The sequence below is a fragment of the Physeter macrocephalus genome, chromosome 2 (assembly GCF_002837175.3).
Source record: "Physeter macrocephalus isolate SW-GA chromosome 2, ASM283717v5, whole genome shotgun sequence".
Lineage (NCBI taxonomy): Eukaryota > Metazoa > Chordata > Mammalia > Artiodactyla > Physeteridae > Physeter > Physeter macrocephalus.
The window spans coordinates 5,049,749-5,074,712 of NC_041215.1; the positions used below are offsets into that span (position 1 = coordinate 5,049,749).

General features: G+C 36.8%; 1 protein-coding gene across 6 annotated transcripts in view; it reads left to right on the forward strand.

Annotated features, from left to right (window-relative positions):
- The first annotated feature begins 1,198 nt into the window (after nucleotides 1-1,198).
- The window catches only part of CPEB4 (cytoplasmic polyadenylation element binding protein 4), a 44,972-nt gene continuing 21,206 nt past the window's right edge, over nucleotides 1,199-24,964 (forward strand). For 2 of the 6 annotated variants that reach the window (XM_028497648.2, XM_028497651.2), the window contains exons 1-2: nucleotides 1,199-1,305; nucleotides 19,639-19,689. In XM_028497648.2, coding sequence (XP_028353449.1) covers nucleotides 1,245-1,305; nucleotides 19,639-19,689 — 112 coding nt within the window. In that variant the 5' untranslated portion in view covers nucleotides 1,199-1,244. Of the gene's footprint in view, nucleotides 1,306-7,864; nucleotides 7,938-19,638; nucleotides 19,690-24,964 lie in introns of those variants that run through there. The other 4 variants (XM_055079842.1, XM_055079843.1, XM_028497655.2 and 1 more) reach the window with 3 other exon arrangements.

The window sequence follows — 24,964 nt, forward strand, 5'->3', positions numbered from 1 at the left end:
ACTCTCTACTTTAAATTTGGATTATATCCCAGTGTAACTGCCCTTGAACCCCTCAGCTTGCAGAACTAAGAAAAAGTTTGTATCCTGAAACAATTCAGTGAATATTACTGGATATCTGTGTGGTGGGTGGGGTCAGGAGGAGTGGTCCCTATTTCATGGAAGGATAATAATAGTACAGGGTGAGTAGTGTTATGGAAGGACAAAGGAGAAATGTCAGGATGATCAAAAGATAGAAGACATGCCCTATCAACCTTAAAGTTCTAGAGAAGCTGGAAGGCAGAAAAGTGAGATCCCAACAAGTGTGGAAAACAAAAAATAAGGGGTAAAATGAGGCGAATCCTTTTACAAAGCCAAAGCTTTGAGTTAAAAAGTAATGAGAGAGAAAATATAATAAAGAGGGCTTTGGAAGCCCCCTTTTCTTTAATACCCTTGCTGTGGTCTTTATATGTGTTATGTGTTTGTTTATTCTTAAGGTGGGTCAGAAACATGTATTACTTCTTCCCCTTCAGTATTTAATTTGAAAACTTTTTCGTCTACTTTTCACTATCAAGCTGAACTTTAATTTTAGTTATCTCTAGTACTTTTTTATCCTGAAGAATGCCCCAGCAGTTGGGGTGGTTGTATATTTTCAGATTCCTCACCCACTCATGAAGTGCATTTCGTTAAGCCGGGGTTTAGCCCAGCAGTGTTCTCCACACCCTGTCTTTCCTTTAATGGCAGAAAAATCAAGAATACTTTGCCACTTAGTGGTCTTACAGACATTTGATGATTATTTTCAGATCTTGGCTTATAAGTAAATATAGCTATTCTGAATAGCACATGTAGATGCCACCTTAGTAGATTACTGCTGGAACAAGTTTGGGAAGCTTTGCCACATGACTGCAATCTTAAGTGACAGAGAAAGATTATGAATTCTATTTTTACATTTATTTAATATTCTTAACCATATGAAAATTAGTTTGTTTTTGCTTTGTTCATGAAAGTTATACTTCTATTGAAATTATTATTAGAAATCAAATCAATCTTTGCTGAGCCCTGGGTACCTAACTTCTGTGGTTTTGGTGTTTTGGAAGTATTAAAAATAAAATGTAGTAATAATGTGCCTTATACAGAGAGGGAGGAAAATTGCCACTTTTTGATGTGTCCCATCAAATACAGCTTATTATCCTCTTTTATAATTAAATGCTGTTTTAAAAGTGGTTTGTGGCTGTTTGTGTTTACAGGATCGCCCCAGGACTTTTGACATGCACTCACTGGAGAGTTCACTCATTGACATAATGAGAGCTGAAAATGATTCGATTAAAGGTAATTTTCCAAATGTAACTATTTGATTTTAGTAAATATTTTAAAATGTGTATTATCTGTGTAACATGATGAGCAATATGGCAAATATTATAATTCATATTTTATATCCAGTCAGTTCCATCAATTTTATACATGTGCCTCTTTTTGTTCAAAAACAAACATATTTTATGCACATCCACTGTAAGCCCTTCACAATACCAATTAAGGGAACTACCTACAAGAGTTACCAATTGCTAAGGGAGGGCAGTTAACTGGAAAGATGGGAACCATACTCCTAATTTTTTTTTTTTAATCTCTCAGGCAAAACCTGCTCAGTGCCGCAAAACCTTTATGTCTGTTCACCAATGACAGTGCCTATACACTAGGAAGAGTTCAAATGTTGATAGGTTTTTTGGCCTAGTTTCATGTTTTTTTAAATGGCCAACAGTTTCAAAGTTAAAATGAAGCTTTGTAGTTCTTGAAATACTTTTTCTGTATTATGTTAAAAAAAATAGTGCTATTCCCACTTGGATTCTGGTCTCAATTCTTTTACCCTGAATAAGATATTGCAGTTTGACTAGGCCTCAATTTCTTCATCTTTAATAGGGGACTTAGAACCACTCTTATGATAAGGGACTTAATAATGGGGAGCTTTAAAAATACAGGTGCCTGGGCCCCATCCCAGGGGTGGGGTGGGGCTTATGATATTTTTTAGTGTCTCACGTGATGTTCATGTGTAGCCAGAGTTGAGAATGAACAGATTAGATGTTCTCTAAGGGCCATTCTAGCTCTGATTTTGTGAAAACTACCCCACAAAATAAAATATTTTTCTGCAAAAAATCTCGTTTTACTAGACTGAAGAGTTTGTTTGTTTGTTTGTTTTTTTAAAGATATTTGGGTTGTTTGGTATATTTGGTCCTGTCACAAGTTGTTTGTTCGTTTGCTCATTCATTCATTCATTCATTCATCCAAAGTTTCTGAGCCTGCTTTGTGCCAACACAGCTTTGCGCTGGGATCGAAGGTGGCAAAGAGCCTGTCACTTCAAGTGGTAACCAGCTTGGCCTAGTTTTCCTTTGAGTTTGGTTTATCATATTACTGATGCAGTAAAACTATTTTTCAGCAAACCTATAACAATAAATTTTTTTATGAGGAATTTTTTTGAGGTCTGGAGAGATGAAAAATAATATGTGAAAAAATATGTGTCCATCTGATGAACTAACTTTGAAGTGGGATTATTTTGAAGGTCTTTACTGAATTCCTCAGGGAATTCTGATGGCCTCTAATCTGATTGCATACTTTGTTTCTGAGGAAAGAGGATCTCTCAGAATTGGCTTTTTTTTTTTGGTCACTTCTTAGCACTCTGACGTTGGCTAGTCCTTCAGCCTCTTCAAACCTTTGTTTTCCCATCAGAAAAATTAGGAGAGTCTAAGGCCCTTTCTAGCACCAGAAAAACTGCACACTTTAAAATAAAGTAGCTAAAGGAGAAATCTGGATAGTCTGAATTATACAGTCTCACTTTCCTGGTTTTGTACTATAGTTATATAAGATGTTCACAGTTGGGGACACTGGAAAAAGGGTACACAGAATCTCTTTGTACTACTCTTTGTAACTTGATGTGAATCTATGATTGTTTCAGAATTAAAAGTTAAGTACAGAAAAAGTTTCTAAAGGACACTTTTTTTCCTTAATTGATTTCCTCAGCAACTTTTTTTATTTTTTTTGAGAGCCTCTTCTCTTGTGTACTAGATAATAATAATTAGAATAATTAGAATAATAATTAGAACTCATTTTCATGGTAAGTGCCTATGTCTTTTATCAGAGAAAACAGTTTACAAATGGCAGCAGTATAAACACTTTATTATGTGATGCTTCTAAGAAGTAAGCTTCTAACTAGTATTTATGTAAGAGTTTGCACACATTATTCCAATAGGATTAACAACATTTCCTTGGTTTATCAGATACAGTGAGGACAACTCAGGTTTATTTTTTCTCTTCTAGTTTGCTAAGTGGCTCACTGTGTAAACTTCTGCCTTTATTCTATATTCCCTTTTAAATTTCTTCTTACCAATTTTTACCTAAATTAGGTTTCTTTAGGCTGATTCTGTAGAGATAATTAAACGTTAAGTCTGGTGACAGAAAAAATTAACTCTGATTGACCTAACGTGGGAACACAAACGTTTTGTGAAATTGTGACATATAAGAGGAAGTGTGGCAGGATGCAAAGACCATGGGTTTTGGAGTCACAAAGACCTGGATTTAAATTGCCATTCTGCCACTACAGTTTTGTGGTAGTTATGAGGATTAAATGATATCATGTGTCTATAAAATCCAGCATACTGCCAGTTCATTGAGAAGACACTCAATAAATGATATCGAGTATTACTAAACATCTATGAAGTCTGTTTTCATGCTTATCAAATGAGAAAACCGGTTTCAATATGAGTGCCAAGGTGACTTAAGCATATTAAATGAACTTTGTGTATTTTTTCCTTCTAAGAGAAGTAAGGAATTCACAGATGAGTTCATGGTCCTAAAATGCCAGACTGCAGTTATGCTTGATTTTTTTTTTTTTAAACCAAGATGATGAACTTTATACCATTGTAGTCTATCGCAATGCAGTTGTGCTCAGGGGAATACTTTATTTCTTGTCAAACTCTCCTCTGATTTAGATAGCTATTTTAGGAAAACTATGTTTGATTTTAACAGTGGTTCTATTTTGAAATTTTGTTTAAAGGTGATAATAAAAGCTGAATATCTTTTAAAAATCTAACACATTGTCCTTTTAAAGTAAGTATATAAAACTGCCTGTCCATTTTGAAAATGAATAAATAGCCTCTTCATGTGCTCTGCTTCCTTAGAAACAGATAAAACAGAAAATGGGCATTATTTCTCTGAGACTAGTATAGAATAATATGCCTTTCAAAAAATTAATTTGAAAATTGTTTTTAAAAAACGATCATATGGAGGCAGATTTTATATTTGGGTTAATTTTATCTTAAAAATAACTTTATAAAATATATTATGAATGACTTTTTTTATTTTCATTTGCAATTCCTCTTAGATATGTGGTTTGTGTGTATGTGTTTAAATAATGAAGCCTAAAATTGATACAAGACCTGTCAATTGAATGAAGTCGTTAAGGCTGTATTATTTATTTAAATTAAAAAAAAAAACCCAAATTGAATTTGCCTTTTCCTTTTGGGAAGAAAAAAAAAAAATCTCCCTTAATGAATTGGGTTTAAAATTTTATTTTATTTTTGCCATCAACAGACAAGATGTTAATATGCCTAGGAACTTTCAAATATAATTTTTGAGTTTATTTTTTATGAATGTGCTGTTGATTCCAGTTGGCTTGTTTAGCAACCTTTTTTTATTTTTAAAGAAATGTGCAAACAGAATAGCCTTCATTTCATAATTTATATATATATTTTTTACAGTTCATTTAAAAATAGTTTTTCTAAGAATTTTAAAGCTAGTGTCATTTTCTCCATGTACAGAGGTTTACCTCTTTGAGAAGAAAAGGGTCCTCCCTCTGCCTTATCTCCATGTCCTTTCACTGATCAGCTGGCATGTCTGTATGTAGTATTTTTATCCACAAAATTATGTATTGCCTTCTCCATAACTAACACCAGTGACAGCCTGTAGCACTTCTTCCCCAGAGAACGATTTCATTTTCCTCACTGCACACCCAGTCTTACAAGCTAAGAGCCTGCTCCGTAGACCAATTTTTGAATTTTGATCTCTGAGACGGCAGCTTGTGCCTTGCTACTATAATTATTAGGCTTATCAAGTATTTTCTTCACCTGTACAGGAAAATCTTTTACTGTTGTAGATGCTGAGATGATTATTTGGGAAGTATTGTATCTTACTGTTATTTATGTTTTTTCCTGCCTGTGACATTGGTACTTATTGTTTAGAAATGGAGCAGCATGAAATAGATTAAAAACACGTGCGAGTGCATCTGTTTTCAGCCCATATGAAGCATAGTTTGGACACAGTGAAATAAAGATTCATGAAGTGGTATTACATTCAGTGTACAGTAGGAGAAACCTCTAAAAATTAAGGAGACTTTTAAAATTTTCTTTCCTGTATGTGAAGGGAATAAAGGAATATATGTATAAACCAAGAAGCAGTAGTTCGTGGAATGGAAGCAGAGGGAGACAGCACTGGAATAAAGAGATAAAAACTAGTATTTGAAAATTATCAGATGTCAGAGTAGAACAATTCACAGTTTCATATAGTAGTGGTTGAGTGTTTTAAATCATATATATGAAAACAATTTAATATCCAGTTTGCTTCATTTCACTAGAAAGCCAAATGAGACAGCAAAATTATTGAGAACAAAGGCAGTCTGTAAATTGCCAAAACATTATATAGTTGATCTTCAGATATTAATTAAGTAAATTATGAATCAGAATATCATTTTATTTTTCCTCAGAATACTGTGAAATTAGTCTTCCACTCTTCATATTGTTATAGGAAGTATCTTGCCTCCAGTGTTTGGAAGGGGAGGCTCAGCATATCTACCCCAATCCCTCTGAGTTTCAGGCATTTTAAATACTTAATTTGCATGTGGGCAATGATGATTGCATTCAGAAATGCAAGTTGTTTAAAGTGCCAGTCTTTTACATATTCCCGTTGTGCCCGAGAAACCTATTGCATATGTCAGTCAAGTAAGTAGTGGGAGTGTGTTAGACCTTACTGCCTCACTTGCCTCTTACATTAATTTAATAAGAACTTATTTTAAGAGCTGGACCTACTCCAAAAATGCTATGCATTTAATTCCAGACTGCTGAAGGTACTGTGACCTTGCATTTAAAAATACTTCTGAGATTTTTTTTTTCCTTATCTACACATTAAATTAGGGGCCCTCCCCAAACTATTTTTCATGGCTGTGAATTTGTTTGAAACAAATGCTTCAATGAGTGGGCAAGTGATGATTCCATCTGTGCCTCTTTTCTTTGCTGCTAAGCAGAACCATTTATAATAATCTCTCTAGAAGAAAATCATGAAACTCAGTTGAAAGTTTAGTACACAAAGCCAGTTTTGTTAATTTTCTATAAGATTTTTTATGTCACTGTGGGAGAGAGTGACTGTTGGGATAATTATTTAAATTCTGTATCTTTACAGTAGGGGAAGGAATAAAGTTAGTGCTGCTTTAAAAAGATATTATAAATAATAACCAGAAAACCTTAAATTTTCCTTCGATCCGCAATTCTTTTAATATTCCTATACTCCAAATTGCAGTCACTTAGCTCAGTATTTTCGAGAACAGATGTTGTATACCGATACAGATGTTTTGAACAGATATTGTATACTGACTTTGTGTACACCGAGATAGCTCTGGGAACCTTCCATGAGAGTTGCTGACAATAGGACTAAATTTAATATCATTCAGTTATAAATCTGAGTTTCAGAGTAAATACAGTTCTAAAAAATGAAAGGGACTTTTACCGATTAAGTTCTGTTGCTATAATACTATTTAAATGATTTATTTGAAGTAGTTGTGGGGAGATGTAATCTCTTACAGTATTTAACCTTTTTCTATTTAAATCAGTTTGCCTGTGGCAATTTGAGGAAAGACAACTATGCACTGCTCTGCACCCCACTCCCCAGTCACCTTTCTAAAGGATTAGATGGACGTTTTTCTTCAAGGGATATTTAATGGGCCATGATACAAAGTACCATAAAGAAGACACGGATAAAGCAAAACGGCTAAATTTTACTTGGATTCATAATCAAATTTCTCCTTCCTAGCAAATTACCATTATGTGGTATCGAATGTCTTCTGGTGAATTGGGGGATCTTTAAATATTGCAAGTGTTGAAGATTCAGAGTCTTCCAGGCAGCTGCCCTGCAAACCTGGCTGGAGCCTTCCTGAACTCGGCTGGTTCTTTCTTGCTCTGCTTGGATGATACCAAGTAATTCAAAGCCGCATAGCAGGGGAGTGGCTGAGGTCCCTGGGGAGCAGAAAATTGCCTTACTCCTAGAAGCTTCATGAGTAATGGAGTAAGGCACACAGCAAAGAATACAGTTCATAAATTTGGCTACAGTTGAACTTCGCCTGTGGCTATTAGAAGTGAAGTGGTTTCCTCTCCTTCCACACTCTCCCTTTCCTGACTGCTGAAATGGAACATCCTAAACATTCTTTCTCTTTTGCTTGGATTAGTTGTGCTGTAGGATGGGACCTGGTCTTCTGTGTTGAGGTAACTTCCTTTGTGAGGAAGAAGGGGGCAAAGTGGTGGGGCATGATTTTCTGTGTATTACTGGTGCAGGGTGTATTCGTAATTCGGACCCACTGTCTCCTTTCTGGTTTACTGTTGGTCAGGATTTTTCTGATTCCTCACAGCACAGTGTAGGCAGAGTTTACAAAGGTGTCGGTTTCAAACTGTGTGACTATACTTTCCCACGTTGAGGATTGCTGTTGTTTTTGGTTTTGTTTTATTTTGTTTTAAATTTTTCAAGGGGAGGAGGGGAAAGGGAAATGCCTGGGAGGACAAAATGTGATGTTTGTGAACACGGATGTGCTCGTAGCCTTGGATTGAAGTCTTCCTTACTCTAGGCTCTGAAGTGAAACCAACTTGGTTCATACTAAATGCTCCTGTGCCTTGGCCAGATCCTCATCTGCCTGATTTTTTATATAATATGTACTGGTAAGTACAAAGTAGTGATCCTCTGTCCTCTGCCCTCCATGTGTTTGTGACAGAATATTGACCCTTGTTCTTATTTGTTCCGAAAATCATACGAGCGGTTGTCACAAAGGGGGAATTTGTCTTATGTCATCCGTGATGTGGGCCCATAATTACTGAAGCAGTCCCTTATCTTAATCCTGAACATTGAGCACAAAGAGTCTTGAGCCCAGGAAAACTGAGTAGGCATCTTAAAACATTGTTGCAACTCTGCTTTTACCTGGGTGAGAGATGAGGGTAAAGGGGGGCAAAGGGGAAAGTGACAGTAAACTTTTTATGTTATTAGAAGGTTGAAGAGCCTAAGGATTTCTTTCAAAGATGCTTTTAACTCATTAACTTTTTTTTTTTTTTTTTTTCTTTACAACTGTATTAAGGCTCACGTACTTTATGGCTGTTGTAACTTGATTTTGTTAGACTCACATTCAGGGCAGGGATTGGTAAAGGAATAAACTGTATGTGACAGTTAACACTTAGAAATACCAAATCAAAAAACAAGCAGCAGTCAGGTAGCAAATTAGTGAGTGCTTTTCTGTAATCTTGTACATTTTCACACTAAGTACTGTGTACAACTTAGTAAGTATAGATATTACCATGTGGACAGACAATATTATTTTCCATTCAGAAATGAAATCTGAATAAATTTAAGTAGCAAGGTTTTCAGATTTTGTCAGCAGTTTGTCAGTGTCAAATATTAGGGACCTCCCTACTGTGTAAAAAAGTAGAAGGAGGTCCAGAACATTTATAGAGATCCGTTTTGTTCATGCACCATGTCCAAATTAATAATATATTGTACCTTTTGATAGTGTCACTTATTATTTTTCTGTTTTTTCCTTCTATATTATAAAATTCTGTAGAGAGGTGACTTGCTGTTTCATTTCCTGACAGCTACTAGAACAGCCCTATATGCTAATAATCTGCATAATGAAAGCCCTTTTGATTACAGAGTAATACAATGGTGAGTTGTCTGTGAAGGTCTTAAGACTTTCTTTAATCCTGTTATGTAATCCTGGAATATGTTACTTGCTGACTTTAAGGGAGTGGAAGCAATGCCACCTGATTCATAGCTGTCATAAAAATATGCAAGATTCTCTTTGCATTCAATTTAACAACAGGAAGCAGAATAGTTGCACAATTGTGCCACAGAATTATTTCTTCCTGACAGGCATGGAATTTCTACCTGAATATCGTAGGCAGTTGATTCACTTAGCAGCTGTGTATACCTGATTTGTGAATTTCTTTATTCACTACTCCTTAGTTTTTCCCCTCATGTTGCCACTATCCTCCATTACCTAAGTTACAGGAGGGAAAAGAGAAAAAACTTGATGAATTTGTTGCTGTTCAGCAGTAAAAATTTGCAAAAGGAATACCATTTAGCTAGTTTTAAACTAGTTACTACTTTTCGAATCAGATATGGAGATGGCTAGGCTGCCTCTGGGCTTCATTATCTTGTCTGATAGACTGAGTCTGAATTCAGTCCCAGACTAGCACACTCTGTTCTAAAAGCAAGGCTTTGTTTTATTCTGGGTATTACCTGGTAACCAGTCAATTAAGAACATTAGTGGAACTCCGAAGGGAAAGCAGTTCCATAATCTCTTTGGAATCCAATTGGGCTGAAGCCAGTTGTTATACATTGGGAAGAGAAGGAGGAATCAACCAATTAGAGGACCCTTTTTTAATTCTTGAGAAACCAGCACTAAAGTGCAGATCTTCATTCTGAAGAGCAGCCATGATTAATTAGTGTTAATTAGTATAAAGAATCTAAAAAAGAAAAAAAAATCTAACTTCTACTGGCTATAGTATTCCAAATAATAAATGTCTGGCATGGTTAATTAAATGGAGATATTTAAATCGGCCACTTGATCTCTTTATTGTAAAAGATCAGAAGTTGTTAGCTTATAATAGACTTTCCCAAATTGTTAGAAATAAAGAGAAGCATTTAGGAGGGTATTAAGACCTGGTTTTGCCATTAACAGTTACATGGCTTAAGTCAGTCACTTCCCTCTAGATCCTGGTTTCTCTACCTGCAGGAGGAAATGGAGGGTTTGAACTTAGTGATCTTTAAGTTGCTATCAGCAATTCCACGCAGTCTCTCTGGCATGGTATTTCTCAGTGACAAAGTTGAAGGTTTTTACAGTTGAATGACTGAAAGTAACATATGGATTTCACGTGAGTTGGGGTGTGGCAGCATTTAATATTGAGTAGCTTGTAAGAAGGGATATAACCAGAAATCAATCACGTTTATTCAGTTGAGTGAAGGCTTTGTTTCTAGACTGCATTTTTTCTTTTTGAGATAGGCCTAAAAATACTATGTCAAGGAAGCAGTTGTTTAAACTTGGCTTGATGTAATGTTTCTGTTCTCAATTTGTGGACCACGGGCCTCTTCAGCCATGGGAATTATTTGATGGGGTCTAGGAACCTATTAGAACCAAGCATTCTAGTTAGATGATAGATTTGTCATGTATGTGTTACCTGATTATCTTCCAAAAGCACGTGGATGCTGATGTAATACAATGAAAATATATTTAAAGGTGTTGCTGAATTCATAGTAGCCTTTTATTATTAAGGGTTTTCGTTGTGGTGGTTTTACTTGTAGTATCCACTGGCGTGGGGCTTGAGGGCTTCAGGTGTTATGGTGGGGAGCCTCTCTGAAATATTTTGATTGAAGTAGGGCTTAATAATCACGGAAGGTTATGAAACACTGCTGTAGAGAACTTCTCTAATTGTTCCACTTTAAACTCCTACCATTAGAATGTTCCCCATTACCAAAAAAGAACATGACAGAAATAGGAATTTAATAGAGGAAATAGTGAGGACGAGGACAAAGAGGAGTGAGGAGTCGCTTACCCTATCCTAGATTATCATCTCCACCACATAGCATTTTGGAATGTTGTCTCTGGCATCTGAAGCCATCTTATTGCCTTTTGAAGCATGTCTAGGAGTGTGGACTTGTCAGGCTACATCGGGCACAGTGCCAGGGGGCAGGGGGAGCCCTGTGACAGGAGGGGTGCACCCTGGAGTGGGGTAACATGGTAGCCCTTGTTAGGAGGGGGAGATGGCTTTCTTCAAGGCACATGGTTTGGAAGTACCTTACATTTTAGCTTCTGCTTATATTCCAGCTCCACACACATTTGAGTGTATTCCATGTCCCGAGTAGTAGTAGACCACAGGACACATTTGATGCTGAGCTACATATTTCTTTTTTGAGGTGGACCTGGACATTCTGTATAGGAAGCAGTGTTAACAACCAGTTTCAAGTGGAAGGGCAGTTACTTCTTTTTTTTCTTTTTGTTTTTTTTTTGGACAGTTACTTCTGACACCATTTCTCTGGCTTTTATTCTTTGCCCCTTCTGAGAATTATCTCATTTAAATCCTTATAATAACCTTCCATGTGAGTTTTGTGATCTCCAATTTACGGTTGCAGAAACTGCAGTTCAGAGAGATACAACCGCTTTTGTAAAGTCACTCGACTAACTGGTGCCTAGAGAATCAAGATAGGAACACGTAGCCTCTGGCTTCTGGTTCAATAGCTTAGGTATTTATTGTGTAGCATTTGTGAGGGAAACAAACATTTAAAAAGTTTGTCTTAGTATACTTTAGACAGAGAGCAGCCATTCAGGTTTCTTACTTTCTCTGTAGGAGACTGGGGACAGAGTTTAAAATCTGTATTTTACCATAATCTTCTGTAAAAGAGTCAGATCTCACACCTGCTGATTTCTTATTGAAGGGTGCCTTTTGGAGGGTGGAGGTCAAAGTAGAATCACTGAGGGAACTTTTCCAAGCTGGCTTATTCTTTTCTCCGATTCTGATTCACCAGGTCTGTCATGAGACTTAAGCATATGTATTCTGGAAGTGATTCAGATAGACTCTTTCCCTCCTCACCCCCAGCCTCACTCTACTTTGAGAACCACTTTAGATATATATGTAAAGTCTGAAGCTGTGGGAGGCTGTTCTTAAAACAAATAAATATCAAGCACTGTTTTAGGCTGTTGGGATATATCAGGAAATAAAAACTAAGACTCTTGGCCTCATGCAGCTTACTCTCCAAATAATTTGCAGATATCTTTGAACAGCCTGTTTTTTAGTTTTGAGGGCTAATTAATACGAGGAAGACTCAGTGCCTTTAGTATTGATAAAGGAAAATAAGAACTGGCCTTTTGAGACAACAAAAGATGAAATCAGATTAGGTAATGAAATCCAAGTGCATTCTTCATGAAGGTTCAATAAAGTCATCAGAATTTATATTAAGTAAGTGATTAGGGTTGATGATAGGTATGTATGCAGAAAGCCAACTACTGACTTTGCTGATTGCTTTGTGGGGTTTGGACTTAAGTAACCAGTGTTAAGAATGGCTTATCTCATCTCTAAAGTTCTCAATCATTTGTAAGCAACTTAGTTTATAGTACCTAGGGATTTCGTAAGTTTGTCTTGGTCTTCTTCATGTCAGTACAGAGAGCCATTGCTCAACATCATCTTTACCTTCTGGCCAGTTCTACAATTATTTATTTTTATTCACTGGTTCTTTTAAAATATGTCTCATAACACATGCTTCTTTTAATCAACCTTTTTGCAAGGTAGAATTTTAATTTACTGCCTTGGCTTTGTTTCTGGATTACTTACAGCTTTTCTACTATCCATTGATCTGTTTTTCCACTTTTCTTTCCATTATATTATCTTTCTTTTTTTTAACTGGCTTTGGCTGCGTTTACTGTGGATAAAAACTATGCCTAATTTTTTAAAGCTTAAAATATTGCCATTAATCACTGGTATCATAACATCCTCTTAAGGCAAGTTATCTTGTTGCTCTGTCCTCTAAATGTAGCATCCAGAGTCAGAAGGCCTCTGGCAGGGATAAAAATAGCCTTCCTGCTGGCTGGTTTGTTGTTAGATTTACTGGCAGTAGGAAATCTTTCAAATTCCTTAATTGGGTCAGCTCTTTGCTAGTGTCTCGCTAGACATTCCCTTCTGCCTGAAATTCTTAGATGCTTTTAGATCTTCCATCTTTGCACCTGCCCTGAGTTATAGTCAAAGCAAACCTTGTTTTGTTATGAAACCTTCTTTTATTACGAACCCTTCCTCAATCTGTCGAAACATATCCCATTGACTTTACTTACCTTAAAGATAGAAGTTCTTTTCTTTTTTTTTGGCCACTATACATTCTGGTTTTCAGCTGTCATATCACAATTGAAAAATTAGATCTGAGCTATTGGTACAGAAGAGAGATCCTCCTTGGCTTTTGTTAAAAGGAACATTTTTAAGTTCCTTTGAATTTTCAAAGTTTTCATTTCCTAAAATACTTCAGCTACTTTGCCTGTTTGGCTATCATAAAAGTAAAGAGTTAGGTTTTTTCTCTTCTCTCCCCCAGAGAAGAGTGATATCCTTGTTTGTAACTCAGATCATTAGCAAACTCTCATTTCTCTGAAGCCAAAAATCCTGCAGATAGCCACTCCCTTCTCCAAGGTTCCAGTTTGGGTCTTATCTGGCTAAGAGGAATCCTTCCTCTTTCTTTCTCTCACAAGTAGAAAACTGTTGGTTATCTTTGGCTTATAAATTAGTGAGGGAAAAGGAATTAATATTAATTGAGCACATACTCTATACTGGGAGAGTTTTCTGGGCTTCCTGCAAAAATTATCTTATGAATTTGTCACATGTAAATAGAAATATCTGTGTTTTACTTCAGAGAAACTGAGTAATTTGACCTAGCTCACAAGATGGGATTGGTCCAACTCTACACTTTTCACTGGGTGTTTCATGGCAGAGAGACCACCAGCTGCTAGCTTTGTTTTATTCACTTATTCGACAGCTATTTATTGAGTACCTTTCTCTGCTCTAAGCTCTGGGATGCAAGACGCAAAATCTATCCTCAAAGATTTTGTTGCCCTAGACTAGGAAGAGAGTTTAGAGATAGGTGATTTAAATATAGTATAATAAGTGTAAAGTGTGTTGTATGGAACCCATAAAGCTGTCTGAACCGGGGAGCAGGTGGCTTGAGGCAGGGACTTTCCGTAGGATGTGAGGCCTAAGAAAGAAGCTACCTGGACAGAACGGCGGAGGCTTGAGTGGTGAAACACCGGGGGCAGAGAGAAAGGAAGGCATTCCAGACAGAGGGAGGGACCCAGAAGTAAAAGTTAATGGGCTAGTAGTTCTGAACGTGCAGAGTACCTCATGTGGGAAGGGAAATGGCAGTGTGAGAGATGAACCTAGAGAGGCAGGCAAGAGAATTCAAGTATTTTTTACAAGCCCGGGTCTTTAAACTGAAAGTCAGATCTGTCCTGGAGAGGGGTTTTGTGTAGCCTAAACTGTGTGTGTAATTTAAATGGCTCTTTTGGAGGGGGCAAGACTCTCCATCCAGTTGATGTCAGTCCCAGCCAGGGTCTCCTTTGTAATTTTGAGTGGAAACGTCTTTACTGGAAGTCGGTTGTATCACAGATAGGTCAGGGGGTAGAATAAGTTTACTGATTATGATTTGGGGAGTTACTTTTAGGTCATTGGAAGAAATTATTAAAAATGATTATCCTTGTATCATTAAATGATAGAACATAATGAACACATTTTTATTGGTTCATATTGATATGTGTTCTGTGTTTGTGTAAGTATAAAGCTGGTATTCAGAAATTGAATTTATTCCACATTTCTTGGACCTTGCTTGCGTCATCCAGGCCCCCACAGCGCCATCTTGCTGCAAGTCTCAGGCAGTGTTGGTAAAAACAGCAGATGCAGAAAGGCGGTTACAGCACCTCCTTTAAAAAATTATTTATGGCAGTATAGCTTTGGCTTACTTAGATATGAGCTAAATAAAATTAGCAGGAGCAGAATCAGGAGAAGCATCTCTAGTTAAACAATAACAAATAATGTATATGTGTGTATGTATTTATGTGTGGTGTGTGTGTTGTGTCGTGTGCATAAACCTTTTAATCTATTTTAGAAATGGACCTAAGTCCATGCCTGTCCTTTCCCTATGAGAAATTTTTAACGATGTCCACTGAAAACCTCTCCTTTTTCATTGGAGTATCTAGGTTTTTATACTGTGAGTCAATAAAAATACTAACCCAGAATTTCATGCTTCTTGTCACTTCTTTGGACTGCATGGCTATACTTTAGACAACCTTGCAGAGTTATCCCCGGTTATCATTCCTTGGCCTGTACCATGACCCCAACAATGCTGGCATGACTGAAAAAGAGAAGGCCGAAGCATGAAATCTAATAGTGCTATAGACCATTTGATATTTTTCGTTGCTTGTGTGTTTGAAATGGCAACATTTATTGTATCGTTTCCTGCTGAATCATCAGTAGCAGTAGTATCTGGGTTAATTTTTAGAAAACAACTTACTTTACCTAATTTTGAAAATAGTGGAAACATTTTAGAGTATTTCCTTCTAGTCTTTTCGCCTTTCATCTCATTAACTCGGTTACTTTAGTTAGTGTCTTAAAAGAACATGATAATACACACTGTTCTTTTGAGCACCTCCTCCCCCCAGCAATTCTTAGTCATTCTGGTTGATAAATATTGGTTCTTTCCAACTCGCAAATGCTTGGCATAGAATTGCCTAGTTCGAGTCTGAACCTTTTCTAGGCTGTAGAATTTGGTAGTGTAGTTCCCCAGAGTCACACTGTATCAGTTGCCTATATTTGGCTAGGTTGAGTCATGTCACCAAATATAGTCTGTGCCTTCTGCATGATGTATGCCAGGCTTCTGGCTCCAAATGTCACAGCTGGCCTCCAGAGATGACTGCTTTTCCTGTCATTGCGTCCCTTAAGGTTAGGACTGCTGATCTGGCAGTATTTCTTTGCATTTATAACACAATCAATACCAAGAGCCTCCAAAGATTGAATTTTATCCACTAAATAGGTTTAATGGCCTGAAATCCTAATGCCTTCCTTCTCCCTTGAGGAATTCAATTCTAAATGTGCCCAAACCTGAGTTATGTTTATAGATAGATGAGTTATCAAGAAAACCAATGAGACAAAACCCACAAACACTGGGTTATATTCATATTTAGATATCTCAGGGATTTTTATTTTACTTCACTTTATTCATTTGTGAAGTGCTGGTGTTTTTTAAGTTCAGTGGAATGAATTAATTGAATGCTTACCTGGTGCCCAAACAGGAAACTCGAGGTACCTACGTTTAAAAAAAAAAAAAGCTCTTGGGAGCTCCCTGGTGGCCTAGTGGTTAGGATTCTGGGCTTTCACTGCCGTGGCCCAGGTTCAGTCCCTGGTTGGGGAACTGAGATCCCGCAAGCTGCGTGGCCGGAAAAAAAAAAAAAAAAAAAAAAAGTTCTAGTTCCTAAAGGGGGCTGTTACTTAAAAGAGATAAGAAAGTTAGCCAGTAGCTGAAATGATTATGTGAGAAGGTTGGCTGTTGCAATATAGATAGAAATAAAATCTGGAGAGTTAATATGACAAGGGGGTTTCCTTTTTGGGAAAGGCGCCCTGGAAAAAAATTTGAAAAAAAACAAGCAAACAGACAAAGATTTGAAAATATCCTCCATTGGAAACAAAGAAAGAGGGCCACCGTCTCAGAGGGAGGGAGGGGATTGTCAGTAATCTAGCCATGGAATAGAAAATGTAAAAATGCCGGTGAAAATTAGCATCCGTAGAGCAGAGAGAATATTAGAGCAGAAAAAAAAGGGGTACAAGGAGAAGGTGAAAGGCTTGTAGAAGACAAGGCACTTGTCCCATGGCACTTATAATGGGAGCTTTCAGAGAATTTCCAGAAAGGAAGTGATATATGTTCTCCATAATAGATGTCATGAGTGGATGACTCTAGATATTTTAATTACAGAAAAAATTTATAAAAGGAAAGGGCAGGTAGGATAGGGAAGCATTATGAAAGTTTTTTTCAAAGGTTTTTTAATGTCACTGCTAATATTTTAAAATTGAAGTAGAAGACATTGCTGCTGGTTTAACAAAATATTACAGGTATCTTTACTACTCAGAGGCCAGAACTGATTCCAGCCTGACAGGACTCATAAGAACAGGTCAAAAAATAAAAACAAGTATCACTTTGAGAGTTAAACTGTGAATTTTGCCACTGATTCTTCAGTGCTCTATTGTCTTAGGTGAAGGTTAGAACTACTGCATTTAGAAATCTAAGGATCAGAAAAAGTCTCAAAGGTTACCTACCTTGGGGGTGGAGGGTGGCATCTCTTTAAGGAGGTGTGTGTTGAGGCAGACTCTGAGAGAACTGAGTTAAGGGATATTTTTGTGCCTGTCAAATTGAAATATTCTTATCTCTCTCTCCTTAAAAGGTACCCCCCAAAGGTGAGTTTCTGATAAGGTGGATCTTGATTTGTTAAACTGGGCCAGCTAGTTTGGGAATTTGTTTTTTTGGATCCTCATCGTTAATTATCCTTCCTTAGTATCAAGTAAGAAGCATTATAGTTCGTATGGAACAGCCCTGGTTTCAATTGGAATGTTAGAGTATCTTCAATTAGATACTCAATTAGAGTATCTTCTTAGAAATAGCGAAACATTTTCTTAACTTCAGTTAATATTGTTAAATATTTTTGTTTCTGTGTTGATTTATATGGTCTTTTTAAAAAATGTTTTATGATAAATAAAAATGGTATGAGTGATAGCTGTTAACTCATTTACCAGGGTTTTACAGCTACAAAATTAATGCAAATGTTCCATCATGGAAAATCAGCTGCTACTTTGAGTTAAGTGATTCAGAAACAGCACTCCCTCCCTCCCTCCCAAGTTTTTAACAGTTAAGGTCATGTTCTTGTTCCAGCATCTCAAGTCTATACTTTTTTAAAGATAATACTTGTGACAGGTCATATGATCCGGGCTCGTAGTTAAAGCAGTTCAGCTGGAATTCACTGGATTTGGATACTTGACTGTGTGTATATGAGCATTAAATAATGAAGCCAATTTTTAGGAAGAAATTGAAATATCAAAATTAATTTTCACCTCCTCCTTGCCCGTCTTCATCCCTACCTCTCCTCCCTAAATAGGAACATGCTGAAATTTTAAGTGGAGCAATTAACAACTTAATTTTAAAAATCCTTGTATATGGTGTTAAATGGTAGAAAAATTAAGTTCAGATTTTGTTTCACATGAGACTCCAAGGTTTGCGTGTGGATTAATTAAAGCTGTTAGCAACAGAGAACAGTTTTCTCTTTTCATGGCATGAGTTTATTTCTGTGGAGAGTATTTCAAAGAAGTAGGATTTCGAGAGACTGAAGGATAGTTGTGGTCTAAAGTTCCTTTTTAAAGAGTTGTAAATGTGTGGCTGGTGGATTGATAGGACCACGTATTAGCTCTGGCTCCCGCAGTGTTCACTGGAACTAGGTGGAGTCTTCCTGGCATCTTGAAAGGCTTGCCCCAGCCTCCAGGCCTGGGAGAGCCTCTGCTTACCCACCTTTTCATTGTCTTATAGAGAGTCTGTTGTGGTTCTGTGGGGTCAGAGTTTAGACTGCTGTTTCCTAATTGGAATGTTTGTAATTCTGAGTCAATTTTAAATTCTCACACTACTCCTGATGTATAGAGTGCTAGACAGTGGTGGGTAATTAACAGTGAAGTTCCCCTGTCCATTCCTTAGAGGAATAAGACTTGAGGGTTCTCCACCATTCTTATGAAGGGTGTGGGGAATATGGAGACACGAAAATGTTGTCGTAGTGAGTTTTGTGACTTATAGCATAAAACTAGTTACATGGTGTGTGGTCTAGCTACCTCAACTTGCATGTAGAAAGTCTTCCAAAACAGAAATGCATTTACCCCCTTTATTTGTGGCTACCAATTTGGAAGATGGAGCATCCTCCCCAAATTTTAGACTTTCACAAACCCTTTTCTCGAGGGTATCTTGGGTGCCCATTTTAGGTTCAAAATTCGAAGGAAATTAACCCAGCATTTATTGAATGCTACTGTGCCTCTGGGCATTGTGCTATGTGCTTTGATATTTTCTTCATGTGTAAGTACAATGAAATGTGTCTCTTTACTTAATCCCCGAAATTTGAATTTAAACTTTAACCATTAGTGTGTCTGTACATGTAGGCATAAGACTGGTACTTCTGTTATGAATTATATAAAAAAATGCTACTGCTAACTACATACTTTTAAAAAGCTAAGAAAGGGCTTCCCTGGTGGCGCAGTGGTTGAGAGTCCGCCTGCCGATGCAGGGGACACGGGTTCGTGCCCCGGTCCGGGAAGATCCCACATGCCGCGGAGTGGCTGGGCCCGTGAGCCATGGCCGCTGAGCCTGCGCGTCCGGAGCCTGTGCTCCGCAACGGGAGAGGCCACAACAGTGAGAGGCCCGCGTACCACAAAAAAAAAAAAAAAAAAAAAAGCTAAGAAAAACTACACATGAAAGAAAAATTGCACGTTTATGGGGAAAAAATATGAAGATTGCTATTATGAGTTGGTATTGGAACATAATGGTATAAAAAATGTCCTTTGGATGGGGATTTGGAAATGAGAGTAACCGAATAGTTAAATATAAGGGATATTTTATTTTCCCACTTTGAAACTTTCCCTTTTTGAATGTTTGTGAACATGCTGTTTGATATGTCAACTGACTCTTTGTGTTTATTAGCACAGCTAAGTTTTATCTCATAATATGGCTTTTTAAATACCTATTAAGCAATTAATTCAGCTTTGTTGTTGAATACATTTAAACCATCTATGAAAAAAAATAAATTTAGTAACGGCCTTCTTTTACCCTCAGGTCGTCTAAACTATTCATATCCAGGATCCGATAGCTCTCTGCTTATTAATGGTAAGTGATAATTGATTCACCTTAGTGAAGTTCATAGAACTGTAACAAGTTAGTACTGGGTAGAAAATACAGTAGTTAAGCTTCAGCAGGTGGAGAAATGACACCAGTTTGCTCTGTAATGAATATGCAAGTTGCTATTAATCTATCACCTATTTTATGGATAATTATTATTCCTCCAAATTAGAGCAGGAACTTTTTTTAAACTTTGAGAGCCAGCTAATTTGCTCTCTTGAAACTGGTGACAATGAGAATAAATGAGACTCCCATAATGACACATAAAGAATGGCTTAATCTGATGTTAGCTTCTGTAGAGTGACCTTTGAAATGTCAACATAAAAACCATTTCCATGTAGTTGGAAAAGCGTTCCAGGAGAAAGGGAAGGTAATCAGAGATCGAAAGTCAGACAAAACAGCCTGAGACCACAGGGCTTGATACTGCAAAGGACAAGGTCATTCACTGTTTGCTGTCTAATGACAACAAGAAAAATGAAGTTTTATTAGCCTTTGCAGTGCCTTCAGTAAATTCTCCTTGCCTATTCTAAATATTACCACTGCGCTGTTGAGTTCTCTTTTTATGTGCGTATTCTGAAGCAAACTAAATTTCACACGGATGGAGGGACCATCTACTCACAGAAGGAATTAAAGAATTAAAAATTGTCTTTTTTGTAGTACTATAGTTTAAAATAATTGGGTGGAATACAGAAGTCTTGTTTACTTCTTTTCCACTCTTTTACTGTTGAATATGGATTTCAAATTTGTGTGTTCATAAATGCCTTCCCTTTGCCAAAACTCATTTTAAGTCCCACCACTTCTATGAATTATTCTTGACCAAATAACTATATTCTGCTCATTCCCAAAACAAAGCAAAACCAAAAAATCCTACTCCTTGTCCATGCTATAGTATGAATGAGGAATTAAAAATTGCTTTTATGACTGGATTTCTTTTTGGTTAGTGTTTAAAATCAGTGTTCTGTAGAATGTAAGATTGTTGAGCCAAGAAATGTTAGAATGAGATTTGATTTATGAGAGTTGCTGTGTGCATTAGATCCTCTGGAGACTATATGGTTTGTAAAAGCTACATTTGCCAGAAATAATGCCAAAATATAATATTTCAGCGTAAATGTGTGTAGACCAAAAACCAAACACAGTGGTGACGGTGGCATCAGGATAAGGGGGAGTAATATAAGGCTTGCCATTGTAGCATGGTTTCATCTTTTCCTGTGGAACGAGTCCCAGAGTCAAGTGCTGGAAATTGCAGGGAACCAAGATTTGAGATACTGTTGTGTGATCTTAGGCAAAGTGCCCTGGGCTCATCTTAGTTGAGATGAGAAAAAGAAACACTCTAGTGGGTTTTCCTTAAAGCCCAATTCACTTAATTTTTTTTGAGTCTTTTATGAGATTCTTTCCTTTTACCTCCCCTCCCCCCGCCCCGTTAATATCTTTTCTTTTAACAACCCTTACTTGGCAAAGAAAAAAGAAAGGTAACTTTCCCCTCCGAATGTTTATGTTTTGAATTTTTATTGGCCCATAGATTCTAGAAGGAGACTAGATGGTTTTTACTGTTGTAGACATGGAAATTTTGTTATAGAAGTATACTGACTGAGGTTAACATTACCTCAGACTGAAAGATAGGATGATAAAGAACAAAGATGTCAAAGAGGGGAAACTTGCTGGCTCCTCAGACAAGACCCAGAATATGGGGTTATGGCTGCCATGCTCTCAGATCCAGTATTCAGCTTTGCAAGGTCCTGGAACTTGATTTTGTCAGATTTGATCAAGTGCTAGTTCTTAATAACAAGCCAACTAGGACCGGATGCCAATTTATGCATTCATAATGAGGAGTACAACTTCTGGGTAGACCAGATGCTAGAATTTACTGATAGACCCATTCTCTGATAGCAAAGTCCAGTTTTTGGAAGACTGCTTAAAAATCTTGAAATTAAAGCAAGGTGGGGGTGGAGGGATGTTAAGACAATTCTTTAGTCACCTTGATTTAGGCTTAGCATTGCCCATTCTCTTCAGTCAAATTTATGAACCATCTTCTATGGTGGATTGCTTCTGTAGATAAATTGATCTCATTCATATGTTGATTCTTAGTAGCTTTGTTCTCAGTATAGTTCAGATTTTGGGGGTCCCCATATTGAAAATCTAGTGTAATCCATTAATTGTGTTTAATGAAGATAAACTCAAAAATCACAAATGCTACCCATTTCATAGGACTGTGGTGGAGATTTAAGTGCATGTACAGTCATTTAGCATAGCACCTGGCATGTAGTCAAATTAAATAATTAGAATGTCATTCTGGGGGGATTGGGAATATTAGTGCTAAAGATTTATAAGGGAAAAAAACACAAAACAAGGGATTATGATTGTCTATGAATGAACATGCTTTCTTTGTCTATTATTAAGAGCAATAACCTGAAACTTTATTTACTTTTAAATACAGTCCCTTTGCATCTTACATCCATTCAGCTTTTTCTTAAAACTGAAAATAAAAGCCTAATATGTTGTGTTGCTTTATATTCATTAGTCAATTTTAAGACTTTAAGGAACCATCAGGAGCTGTTCTTTCCTGTCTACCTAAATAGTCTACTCAGGCTTTTAAAAACCTTTAGAAAGGTGATTATATAGCTATACTCTACTTTGCTTCAACTATAACTTTCAGAGCTTTTTCTTCCAAGCCTCTGTTGAGTTGAGAACCATTTCTTGCTTTGTTTGAATAAAAATGTGAAAGAGCTGCTTCTTCTCTTTCTCACATGCACATTTGAATTTTGACATGATTTTTATTGTATAACTTGTTTTGAAATTTTCAAACAATCACAAAGCGTTTTGGAAAGAAGTGCGGTTTAAATCCTAAATAAATAAAAAGAAAAAAAGATTCAGAGTAGTTAGTCTACTAGCTTCAGCAGTTTATATTGGAATAATATTGGAATTTGCATGTACAAAGATAAAAAGAGCTTACTTATCCAGTGGGTCAGATTCAGATTGCTTTCTTTTTTCCCCTTGGCTATGCTCAGTCATCAGTTTTCAGATTATGCGGTTACCTTCATATTACCACTCATGACTTTTAAAAGACACTGCCAGTATAATTCAACAAATAATAATTGCGTGTTCTAGGGAATTATTGTTGTTATTAGTCATAGAGATATTTTTGAGGGGCATTCTTGGGGAAAATCCTTGGATTTTAAATGTATTAAAAAAAGAACAATTTTCTAGCTACTTTTTGGATATGGTATTTGTTTGCTAGGACTACCGTTAACAAGTACTACAGACTGAGTGGCTTAGACAGAAATTTATTTCCAGTCTTGGAGGCCGGAAGTCTGAGATCAAAGTGTCAGCAAGGTTGATTTCTTCTGAGGCCTCTCTCCTTGGCTTGTAGGATAGCTGCCTTTTCCTTGTCTTTACATGATTTTCCCCTGTGTGCAAGTCTGTGTCCTAATCTCTTGTAAGGACACCCGTCATATTGGATCAGGGCCAACCCCAGTGACCTCATTTAACCGTAACCACCTCTTTAAAGGCCCTGTTTTAAATACAGTCACATTCTGAGGTTCTGGGGGTCAGGACTTCGGCATATGAGTTTTGAGGAGGGAACACTATTCATCCCGTAACAGATGCTGTTTCCTAGTTAATCGTATACATAGTAGGAAGATAGTTAGAATATCCATTTTATGTTATGATAAGCAAGACTGAAACTTACTCAGTTTCTCAGCTAAGTCTGAAAGGAGTGCTAAGCATAGGCCAGACTCACCTTATATTCCTCTGGTGTGTCTTGGTTTAGCTCTGAGATAGATATCAGATTAAATGATTAATATTCTTTTTACCCAACTAGAAGCTTTATTTTGTCCAAGAAAACTAATATTTAACCACTACTACCTCTGTATAAAAGTACTTTTTTCCCTAACCTCCCATTTCAGCTAATCCTAAACCCTTAGGATTAGCTGCTTCAAAAATGAACCTTGTGGCAGGGAAAGTTAAAGAACAGCAAAATATTGGGTTGGCCAAAAAGTTCATTCAGTCAGTGAACACGTTGTTCAATAAAGTTCTTCGTGAAAATGAAAAATGCATCTTTCATTTTTACTTAAAACTGAATGAACTTTTTGGCCAATCCAGTAAATTAGTTTTGAACAGATGCATGTATGTATGTATTTCCTAGCCTCTGTGGATGTCTCTCCCTTAGAAGCATCAGCAAAAATATTTGCTCGTCCCAGAAGAGAAATTAGTAAGAGATCTTTTAAAGGTTAGCATAGAACAACACCTCTTAATTATAGTTCTTTGGAAGGAAAGGGAGAAGATTGTTTGCTTAAAGGGGACGGCGGGAGGGGGCAGAAATCTGTGAAAAGGGAGGGGAAAATTTACCCAGGAGAAATGTAGATTATAGTCACGTGCTGAAAATGTATATAATATGGTTCTAGTTGCTACAGTAAGGAGCATGTTGAGAGATCCCTTCTTGCAAAAGACAATATGAAAGCATACTGTAAACTCTAAAGTGCTCTACAGTTGTTAGCCTTGGAACAGTAATGGGAAGCTGAAAGTAACTGTTGAACACCAATCTAAGAATTTATACATATGAGTTTACTTTTGAGGACGAAAATTATTATTTACTGAGCGTCTGTCTGACTGACCATCATATATACATGTGGTATCTTTTGTGATTCTCTCTTCATTTCTCCAGTTTTATAAGTAAGAAACTGAGGATTAGGGATATACAGAAACTAGAATTACATTCATACTCTGCCCTTCTGTAAAATAGCTCTTTATAAATAATCCTCTCTTATCTTTATTATACCTTATCAACATTCTTTGAATATTGTTAATGCCAGCAGGCTAGTACAAACAGAAGCCAATGTGACATAGGAAATTCTCTTAAGCATATATCTAAAGTAATGTTGTGACAATGAGCCCATTAATAAATTAGGAGGTGATTTATAAAATCATTTAAAATGATTCTTCGCATCTTTGGTGAATTGTATGCTTTGGTCTTTGTGATGATTGTCTGCTTTTGGGTTCTACCACCTTTATTCTTTTGTTAACAGATCAACTCCTTTTAGCTTCCAGCCTTTGATTTATATCTTTATAACTGACTTACTAATTTGATTCCCCCACATACTTTTTTTTTTTGGTCCTACTGGAAAAATCAGTTATTTGATAACATCTTTTAATCTGAGCCCTCTCCCCTTGTTTTTCCAAGTAGCATTGCTATCTGCCTTCTCAACATGGGGGCAGTGAGAGGTAGATGGAGATCCTGAGGTAGGCCAGAGGTAGTGTGAATAGGATC